Below are 10,918 nucleotides of genomic sequence, written 5' to 3' on the forward strand. Positions count from 1 at the left end.
ATATATATATACACACACACACACATACACATACATACATACTAGAGACCCTATGCACGAAATTCATGCAAGGGGCTCAGCCCCTGCCTCTGTGGCGGCTGCCTTGGCCTCCGCCGACATGGCTTCATCCAGAAGGACGTCTGGTCTAATTAGCATATTATGCTTTTATTATTATAGATTACCTTACAGTTTTAGGTTAACTCTTGTTATTCTTGTTTTGGGATTTTTTGGCCTCTGCAAAGAGAGACTGGAATTTAAGTTTCACTTCCCAACTCCGAAATTTGGCTAGTACAATTTTGAGGAGGCTGAAATAAGTCCTTAAAGTTGAAGATTAATGCAGACTTAGACTTGACTTTGAGTTCTTGCTCATTAATTTTGAGTTCTTCTTCCTTCCTTTACCAATTCTGTGATCTTGAGCCTCAATTTACCCTTTTAAGCCTCAATTTTCACATTTGTAATGTGTGTTAGTACCCATCTCCTAGGGGTTGTTGTAAGTAGTCAGTGAGCTAATGTCTGTAAAGTTCTCAGCACAACATTGCTAATGTGCCTTTTAGTCATTCATTCGATAAATTGAGCATCCCATGTGCCAGGCACTGTTTTAAGCTCTAACTTAATGGTTCTCATTTGAGGGTGATTTCGCCCCCACTGCAAGGGACATTTGGCAATGTCTGGAGACATTTTATTGTCACAATCTAAGATAGGAGGCTGCTATTGGCATCTAGTTAGTAGAGGCCCATAGTGCTGCTAAACACCCTACAGTGCACAGATCTGTGCCAAAATGTCAGTAATGTGAAGATTGAGACCCTGCTCTAGAGAGGTACAGCAGTAGTAATAAGAAAGAAAAAGTCCCTGGTCTCATAAGTCTATATTTTAGTGGGAGAAGACTAAACTAGCAGTCAAATGAAAATGGCAATTTTAGGTGATATTAAATGTTATGATGACAAACAAGGTACTGTGATGGTGACTAGGGATCAAACGTATTTTATAGGCGGAGGTGAGGAAAGGTTAAGGGCACATGCCCAGGTTGCAGGCTCGATCCCCAGTGGGGAGCATGCAAGAGGCAGCCAATCAATGATTCTCTCTCATCATTGATGTTTCTATCTCTCTCTACCTCTCACTTCCTCTCTGAAATCAATAAAAATATATATATTTTAAAAAAGCCCCACAGATGATACATAAGTCAGTTGTGTGGTTGTGTTCCAATAAGACTTTATTCACAAAAACAGGAAGTGCACTGGATGTGGCCTATGAGCCTTAGTTTGTGGACCCCTGCTTTCGGGTCTCATAAGATATGGTAATGAATTTGGATTTTAAAGTCCAATTGGAAATCTTGTAAGATTTTAAAGTAAAGGAGCAACATGATTATTTTTGTAAGGTAAAAGCATCACTCCAGCTGTTATATAGACAACAGATCCTCAGTGAGTTAGAGCCAACCAACTAGCTATTCCTACATCTTTTCATAGTTTGTGATGGTCACATTTGGCTCCCTGTCATTTACCACACATATTTTGCAATTCTCTGTCTCTGAGCATTTGCTCCCATTGTTTCTTTGCCTTGAATTCTCTTTCACTCCCAAGAAATGACATAGCTCAAGTGCCTTCTCCTTTCTGCCATCTTCTTTTGTATTGGAACTGTTCTTCCATTTGCTTAATGTTGGGTATCTTTATAACAGCACTTATTTCAATCAGCCTTGTAATAACAACCCTATACAATAAAACCCTAATATGCAAATCGACCAAATGGCAGAACGACTGGTTGCTATGATGTGCACTGACCACCAGGGGGCAGACGCAGGAGCTGCCCCCTGCTTGTCAGTGCGCTCCCACAGTGGGAGCGCCACTCAGCCAGAAGCCAGGCTCACGGCTGGCGAGCACAGTGACGGTGGCAGGAGCCTCTCCCGCCTCTGCAGCAGTGCTAAGGAACAGCAAGCTGAGCGATAAGGAGCAGCGAGCAGGCAGGTGGTAAGAAGCGAGGGGTCCTGGACTGCGAGAGGGATGTCTGACTGCTGGGGGGATCGGGCCTAAGCTGGCAGGCGGACATCCCTCGAGGGGTCCCGGACTGCGAGAGGGCGCAGGCCAGGCCAAGGGATCCCCTCCCCCATTGCACAAATTTCATGCACTGGGCCTCTAGTATTGTTATAAGAGCTACCACTTCATGTTAATGATATACCAGACACTCTTTTAACATCTCAAGATGCATTTTTCTCATTTAATTCTTGCAGCAACTCTGTGTGGTGAATATTATCCCTATTTTTCAGGTGATAAAATCATGTTTCATTGGGCTACATAATTTGACTAAGTTCATTCACACAGCTGGAAAGCTTGTCAGTGCGCTCCCACAGTGGGAGCGCCACTCAGCCAGAAGCCAGGCTCACGGCTGGCGAGCACAGGGACGGTGGCAGGAGCCTCTCCCGCCTCTGCAGCAGTGCTAAGGAACAGCAAGCTGAGCGATAAGGAGCAGCGAGCAGGCAGGTGGTAAGAAGCGAGGGGTCCTGGACTGCGAGAGGGATGTCTGACTGCTGGGGGGATCGGGCCTAAGCTGGCAGGCGGACATCCCTCGAGGGGTCCCGGACTGCGAGAGGGCGCAGGCCAGGCCAAGGGATCCCCTCCCCCATTGCACAAATTTCATGCACTGGGCCTCTAGTATTGTTATAAGAGCTACCACTTCATGTTAATGATATACCAGACACTCTTTTAACATCTCAAGATGCATTTTTCTCATTTAATTCTTGCAGCAACTCTGTGTGGTGAATATTATCCCTATTTTTCAGGTGATAAAATCATGTTTCATTGGGCTACATAATTTGACTAAGTTCATTCACACAGCTGGAAAGGAGCTGAGGTCAGATTAGAACCCAGCTCTCCCTGATTGCAGAGTCTTTGGGGATTGTGCTCCAGTTGTGTCTGTTTCCCCCACTAGTCCCTGAGCTCCTTGACAGCAGGGGCCATGTCTAATTCATGTCTATGTCCTGTGCCTAGCACAATGCCTGGCAGATAATAAGTGTTCTCTAAATGTTTATTACATTGAATTGGTGCTCTCTCTCTCTAAGACCACTAGGTGTCACTTTAGATGCACAAATGTGGTTAGAGTTTAATGTGCTAAAGAAGCTATTGAGCAGCTTCTGGCCATTTTAACAAAGAAGAAATGAACCTTTCTTGGAATTATGAATCCATCTGTTTTCAAGTACTTGACCATGATTCACTTGCCTTTCAGATGAGGTCTTGCATCATTTCTCTCCCTTCAGTATTATTTGTATTCTGAGTTGCTACTGCTACAGCTTCTCACACTGCTATTTTTTCTGTTATCTGTAGCAGTGACCTTAATCACTAAACATTTGAGCACCTATTGTGTGTCAGGTACTGTGCTAGACTCTGGGGCTACAGAGATGAATTGAGACATGACCTTTACCCTCAAGGAGCTCACAGTCTGTTTGGGGAGACTGACAGCTAAATAACTATACTGTACTGTGTTAAGTGTCAAAGAAGGTTCTAGAAAGTGTTGTTAAAGCATAAAGGAAAAATGATTCTGCTTGGAGAGGGTCAGAGAATGGTTCATTTGGAACTCGTAAAAGGAGTAAGAAAACGAGGGACAGTGCATTTCAGGTAGAGGGAACAGCATAAGCAGAGGCATGGAGGCTCGGGAGAGGACAGGGATTTTGGAGAGGAGTAGTCAGGTGTGGCTAAGAGAGAGTATGTAGAATAGAATAAGGGGACAGGCAGGTTGGAGCGGTGGGGTGCTAATTTGTAGAGAATTTTGAATGCCACACAAAGGACTTTAGACTTCACCCTCTGGGTTGTAAGCCGCTCTCAGAGTCTTTTGTCAAGGGAATAACCCACTGAGTTCTATGCTCTAAATAACAAAATCTAGGGGAGAGCTTGGCAGCTGGAAAACCTTACATCCAGTTGCTACAGACCCCGTGAGTCAGAATGAGGCCAGAGCGTGAGAAGTTGGAATGGAAAGAGGAGAAGATGTGAGAGAGCTTAGAGAGAATGAACAGAGTTGCTGAGTGCTGCTGGAGTTGAGGAGATAGAGAAGAGTCAAAGAGAACTTCTTTATAATGAAGCTGTTCCCTGGGAAAAGAAAAGCAGGATTCTGAGCAGATGAAAAAGAATTATGAAGAACCAAGGCTAATGTGTATCCATTAGCCTATGAAAAAAACAAACACTGTAATTGGACCCTCTCTTCGGTCATCACAACAGAATGTTACCATGAGAGCTGAGAGGTCCAAAAACATGAAACTCCCTGCTGGAACTGCATTGTGCCAGTCTTGTATTTGGAACTACCCAGTAAGTAGTTCTTATTCAGTAACTGGGACAATGCTGCTTTCTCTGACTCTGCTTATAATGGACTTGTATTCAGAGAAGCAAATGTTATTTTTCTGAAAATGGTAAGTTGGATTGTAGGAAGAGAATCATTAGTAGACCCTGCTTGTCTAAGGATCGGAGCTGTTGCTAAGCAAAGTGGCAGAAGCCAAAAATTTATATCAACAGCTAGAGAGAAGCAAGAAAACATTAACCATTCCATAGCTACTGCATTGAAAAAAGTAGTTCCCTGACAATATACATATGTGAATAGACTTTTTTTTTTGGCTTCAAGATCTCATTTGCCTTTTGTTTTTCTCCTTTAGGGTTGGTGTTGATTCAGACCAAGAACATTTGGTAAATATGCATTTGTGTTGTCCCTGGCGTTTCTGTCAAATGTACAGTTGTTTGGAAAGAAAACAATCTGCTGTAGACTTCATTATTTAGATTCTGTCCTATTTGTATCAGCTTTTAACTGGCATCTTTCCTGGCCTTTCTCACTCTGTGATAGAAACAAAACTGAATTTTAGACAGTGTGTGGTTATCAGGGGTGACAGCTCTCATATCTGTGGGCCTACCTGGGCTTTGGCTGCAGAGAAGAACAGTCCCATAAGCACTCCTGAGTTTTCAAGTGACTGCTCTGGCACAGGGAGCCTTTTTCCACTTGGGTTTGCGCATGAAGGCTTTTCTCTGATGTAAGCCCCACTCCAGCTGCTCTTCCTGTGTAACTTTCAAATTGGATGACCAGCAGCTGCCCTTGAGAACTGCCTAGAAGCTTTGGAGTCTTCCCTGCCTGATCAGGAGAATGCAGTTTCTTACTCTGTGCCTTAGCCTTGCCCACATTTTCTTGCCTGCTTCCATGTGTTACTTTCTCAGTTGTTCCTCTGCACCTGAACCTGGTAGACTGAGTACAGTGTAATTTTGTGCCTTCTGTAGACTGACCACTCTTTCCTGGTATTTTCCATCCACCTTTTAATGGATTCTGAGCACCGCTTAATATGTGACTCTGCCCTAGACTTTAGAATTAGATGGGAAATTGCGGAAATATTTTTAAAGGTGAAAAGCATCTCTTTCAAAACACAATTCTTTTTCTTGTCTGAAACAAGCCCTGGGCTATTTGTCTTAAGGGTGTGGTTCAAAAAATCATTAGTCAGATCCATTTCCTAAATGCTAATTTTGTTAGTTTTGAGTGATAAGTGTGTATGTGATATAGTAAGTACTTCTCTTCTGTAAGAACCTTGAAGTATAATTCCATGGACTTGAAATACCTGAGCAAACTAGGCAGAATAAAATCCCATGATGCTCAGCTGCTGGGGTAGTTTCCAAGGGGGTAATAGCTCCTTAATGCTTCTATCTCATGTCCAAAAAAAGTAAAGTTACCATACAGATCACCAGACAAATGCTTGTTCATTACCTCTTAGTCTCCACCTGCTTTGTCACCTCTGTCATCACAGAGGAGAAATGGAAATGGAGTGGCAGGGAGAGAGCCAGGTTGGTGAATACCACCTGTGACATACAGAAAAAAATACAGTTTTTCCCTTGCCTTCAAAACCCTATGGATGTCTTGGGTTGTTACATTGTTTACTCAATATTGTGAGGGTCCACTGGGAAGCACAGAGGAATAGTATAGTAAGTATGGAATGTGTAGGTGTTGGGTGTACAGGTGTTTATGTGGTGAGATTTATAGCTTAACTGCTCTTTTGGCTCTTGTAAGTCCATGCAGTATTCTTGAACATTTTTCTATTGTGTATATATATTTAAAGGAAAATTCATTTATACCCAGGAAGGAACCAAAACCATAGAGCACTTGTGCTAGAAAGGGCCTTAAATATTTTCTAACCCTCACATTGCATGCATGAAGAAATTCAGGTAGGCCCACAGAGGGGAAGGGACTTGCCCAACTAGTTCATGTCAGAGCCGACATGAGCCCATTCACCTAACTCCCCACTACTGGCCCCACCACATTACAAATAAGGACCCAGTTTATGTTTTTGGAAGCTATTTCGAAGATGCCAGCTTGCTCTGTTAGTTTTCCCTCTTAGCTGGTCAGGCTTAATATGGAATTTCCCTACTTGATTTCATTTTGCTAATGTTCCAAGAACATAGTAGCAACTTTGAAAATTTCTAATGTCCCCCAGGTTGGAGAGTACCTCATACATAATAGGCTATATTTCTGGTTGTATAAAGAAATGACTCTTAAATAAATGTGTTTTTATCTTTGTTTATATATTGATTTCTTTATTATTTGTTTGCAGGGTATTCCTGAAAATGAAAGAAGAACTACCAAAGCCGAGAGTGCCTGGCTTTTCCGGATGTGGTACAACTTTGATCATAAGTATCCTTAATTGAGAAAAAAATGGTATTATGGACATGGACAATTGCAATTTAATGGAACAACTGTTTTGACCATTCCCATCCTGAAGCAGAACATAAAACCTTTGGTCTTCCCTTTCTCCTCAGTGTAGTGAGAAGGTTATTAAAGGAAACCCACACAAATGAATTCCTCTGAAAACCCATGAAACCAGTAGGAACTGATAATTTCAGAAGCTGGCTGTGTGAAGGAACGAAGGATCCCTTATGTTAGATTTTCTTTGTTATATAGGTTTATTTATTGAGCAAACATTTATTGTCCTTTAGCTAATTTAGTGAACCCTGAAAAAGGTATTTTTGGTTCTTGTCAGTGTACTTGCTAGAATAAAAAAGGAAAGGTTGCCTTAGGAAAAAGCACAAGATTAAGATTAAAAACACAGTGTTTAATGTTAGATACCCCAATAATGAGTGATATACCTTTTTTCTCTGACCTTTCCAAAGACTGGCAGATTCTACTCTATTCAGAATGCCAGTGTTTTATTGTTTGCCAAGTTTCATTCTTGTTGTCTTGTAATAGTCTTCTTCATAGCTATACTTTGGGTCAAGTTATAGTCTATACCTATTTTCATAATGTCTTTAAAAATATTTTATCACACACTATTTATTAAAATTAATTTCTCATTTGAAAATTGAACTATAAAAAGGGACCATGGAGTTCTTTCAAGCTGAGACTCACCAGTAAATGAATCAAAACCTGGTTTATGTTCCATTGAAGCATATTTGGGACAACTACATAAAAAGATTTTCCTTGCTTTTGTCTTTCTGAACAAAATCATTTATATTTAAGAAAAATGCATTGGATACTAATCATTATAATCTACTACTTACTATATTCTGTCAGCTAGATTTTTATGTTCACTTTTCACAGGGTATTCCTGAAAATGAATTAAATTACTGTAAGGAAACAAGAATGCATGCATATCTATGGTATTAAGACTCTCATTAGGGAGAGAGATCCTGGCTCTTTAAAATTGTTTAATGATTATGTCATTACTTTTGGCTCCATTATCAGCATTTTGGATATAAGCCACTTCTACATCTCTTGGAGCCTTTTCACCCCTCTCATTCAACAAAATTTGTTTAGTGTTTCCTACATAAAATGTTCTGTACATTTTCTGCATAATATACAAATCAGTTAAATTATCCTAATATAGAGAAAGAGTAGAATAATAGCTTTTTTTCTGTATAGTTTTATAGAGCTAAACACCAAGACTTGTTTGACTCAATATTACCCTATTAAGTACTACTAGACTAAGACCTGGTAATTTTAAAACCCAGTGCCCTGGTGGAATTAATGATTCATCACTCTAGATTTCAGTTCCTTTGTGTAGCCAGATTGTTTGTTATAATTGAGATACAACTTAAATACAGCCATATACATAAATCTTAAGTGTACAGCTTAATGAATTTTGACCTGTGTATATACTTGTGTGCCTTCCACCCATAGAAAGTGTGTAGAACATTTTCAGCACCCCAGAAGGTACCCTGTGTTCCCTTGTAGTCAATAATGACTTCCCTGTCCACCCCCAAAAGGGCAAACACAATTCTGATTTCTAGTAATATGGATTAGTTTTACCTGCTTTTGTTTATCATATAGATGGAATCATGTGTGCTATTTTATGTCTTCTTTCACTCAACATTGTATAGTTTATCCATATTGTGTCTGTACTAGTGATGCGTTGTTTTTTTTCATTGCTGTGTAGTGTTCCATAGTATGAATATACTATGGGTTGGGTTTTTTTTTTTAAGCATCTACTATGGATAAACATTTGGTTTGTTTCCAGTTTTGGGCTATTACAAATGAAGCTAAACTTTCGTGCATATATTTTTTGGTAAACATAGGCACTTATTTGTCTTGAGTTAGATACTTAAGAGTAGAATTTAGGGCAAGTGTATATTTAGCTTTAATAGCTAGTGCCAACTAGTTTTCCAGAGTGCTTGTAACCGATTTGTACCCCCATTAGCAAGTTAAGGAGCTCCAGTTGTCCCACATTTCCACCAAAATATGATATTTGTCAGCCTTTTCATTTTTAGCCATATCGATGGGTTTGTAGTGATGTCTCATGTGGTTTAGTTTGCATTTCTCTGATAACCACTGAGGTCAAGCATCCTTTCATATTGGCCATTTTGATATCCTCTTTGTTGAAGAATGTCTGTTCAGTTCTTTTACCCATTATGTGAGTTGTCTTGTCTAACTGATTTGAAGTTCTTTCTATATTCCTGAATTGGGTTCTTTGTTGGTTATATGTATTGTGAATATTTTCTTCCAATATGTAGCTCGTCTTTTCATGTTCTTAATCCTGTCTTTTGAGGAACAAAACTTCTTCATTTTAATCAGGTTTATTTTATCAATCTTTTCTTTTATGATTAGTGATTTTTATATCTTAAGAAATCTTTTATATCCCAAGGCCATGAAGATATTTTCTTTTAAAAGTATGATTGTTTTAGCTATTGAGTTTGTGTCCGGTGTGAGGTATGGGTCAAGACCTACTGGGTATTCAATTGACCCAGCACCATTTATTGAAAATAGCATCCTTAACCCACTGAATTGCAGTGGAACCTTTGTTGTAAATCACTGGGCCATATATGTGCAGGTCTGTTTCTGGACTCTCTTTTCTATTTGTCTATTTTTACATTAATACCAAACTCTCTTAATTATTGGTATCAAACCAATCTGGCTTTGAATATTGGTGCTTCATTTACTTAATTGTGTGACTTGAGGCAGATCATGGGCCTCTCTGAGCCTTAGTTTTCATATCTGTGATATAGAGATAATAACAAAAGCTCCCTTTGCTATCTCACTGACATAATGTGGTGATGAAATGAGACAACATATGTGAAATTCCTTTGCTATCCATTCAAATAGTTGGTATATTGTGATGGTGGTTGTTATCAAATGAGTTGTTCTTTTAAATTTGTGAAGAAAGGAACACAGCTCTTCCTTAACCAGCACAGCTATCTGAAGCCTCTGCTGACGCATAGTGGGCCTCCTCTCACAACAACACTCCCTGCCTGCTGTGGACCCATCGCCAGATGCCTAACCAGCCCCCAGGCTTATGAAGTAAGTGGGTTTTATCCAAAACCTAAGCTCTTTTTAAGTGAAATTTATTTGCTCTGTGGTTCAGTTACTAGTTTTGTTTTGTTTTGCTTGCCTTTAAGGTATAAAATCCATGAGAGGGAATATAAGCATATGTATTTTGCTCAGCCAGAAAATAAACTGAAATCTATAAATATAATTTACTAGAGGCCTGGTGCATGAAAATTCATGCACTGGAGGGGGTGGTCCCTCAGCCCACCTGCCCCCTCTTACATTCTGGGAGCCCTCAGGGGCGGGAGGCGATCCGGCGATCAGGGAAAGGCGACATCCCCATCACACCTCTGCTGCTGCCACTGCTGGCAGCGCAAGCCTCGGCCGGACCTGGTTACCTGCGCCTTGGGCAGCCTGGGCGGCTGGGCAGCTGCCATCCAAGGCTTGCCTGCACCTAGGGCCGGCCCTTGGTGGCTGGGCAGCCACCACCTGAGGCTTGCCTGCACCTTGGGCCTTGGCTGGGCAGCCACCATCCAAGGCTTGCCTGAGCCTTGGGCCGGTCCTGGGCGGCTGGGGTGCTGAGGGGACTGAGGGACTCTGGAGGCAGGTGCACGGCAAGGCCATGCGCCTGCTGCCCTGGCGGGGCTGAGGGGACTGGGCGCCGCCATCTTGTGGCTGTGGGTGCCGCCATCTTTGAGATTGGGGCAGTCAGTTAGAGTCAGTTGGCATATTCCCTCCTTATTGGCTGTGGGCGCCACCATCTTTGCGACAAGGATCAATTAGCATATTCCCTCTTTATTAGATAGGATAGCCTTTGAAACAGCATTTGAAAACAGATCTAGAATAGTACCTCATTTAACTGTTGGTGATTTTAATAAGTAATTCTATTTCCATGCTGGTTTTCATTTATTTGCAGTATGAGGCCTAAGCTCAGTACCAAATGTGTGTCTTAATTTACAAATTCGGGTTGTCACAGTCATATTGAGAGGATTAATAAAACAATCTTTGATGCCCCTAAAGTGTAACAGATGATATTTTATTTCACACTTACCATCTTTTGTATCTTAGGGAAGCTTTTTCTACCTCTATTCCACATAGCTGGGAGGTGTGAGCATAACTAGATATAATCTAGATACCATATTTTTTATTGAGGCAGAGAGAGGAAGAGAGAGGGAGAGAGAGGTAGAAATATCAATGATGAGAGAGAATCATCAATTGG

The 10,918-nt window shown here is 41.0% G+C and overlaps 1 protein-coding gene across 4 annotated transcripts in view; it reads left to right on the plus strand.

Annotated features, from left to right (window-relative positions):
* The window catches only part of SLC9A6 (solute carrier family 9, subfamily A (NHE6, cation proton antiporter 6), member 6), a 52,247-nt gene that overhangs the window by 33,464 nt on the left and 7,865 nt on the right, over positions 1 to 10,918 (plus strand). For 3 of the 4 annotated variants that reach the window (XR_001361969.1, XM_005865323.2, XM_014538928.1), the window contains exons 13-15: positions 4,628 to 4,658; positions 6,557 to 6,636; positions 9,627 to 9,732. Coding sequence is in view for 3 of the 4 variants with exons in the window: in XM_005865323.2 (XP_005865385.1) it covers positions 4,628 to 4,658; positions 6,557 to 6,636; positions 9,627 to 9,732 (217 nt within the window). In the remaining variant the exon portion in view is untranslated. Of the gene's footprint in view, positions 1 to 4,627; positions 4,659 to 6,556; positions 6,637 to 8,006; positions 8,010 to 9,626; positions 9,733 to 10,918 lie in introns of all 4 variants that reach the window. The other variant, XM_014538929.1, reaches the window with a different exon arrangement.

The sequence above is a fragment of the Myotis brandtii genome, unplaced genomic scaffold (assembly GCF_000412655.1).
Source record: "Myotis brandtii unplaced genomic scaffold, ASM41265v1 scaffold206, whole genome shotgun sequence".
NCBI classification, from domain to species: domain Eukaryota; kingdom Metazoa; phylum Chordata; class Mammalia; order Chiroptera; family Vespertilionidae; genus Myotis; species Myotis brandtii.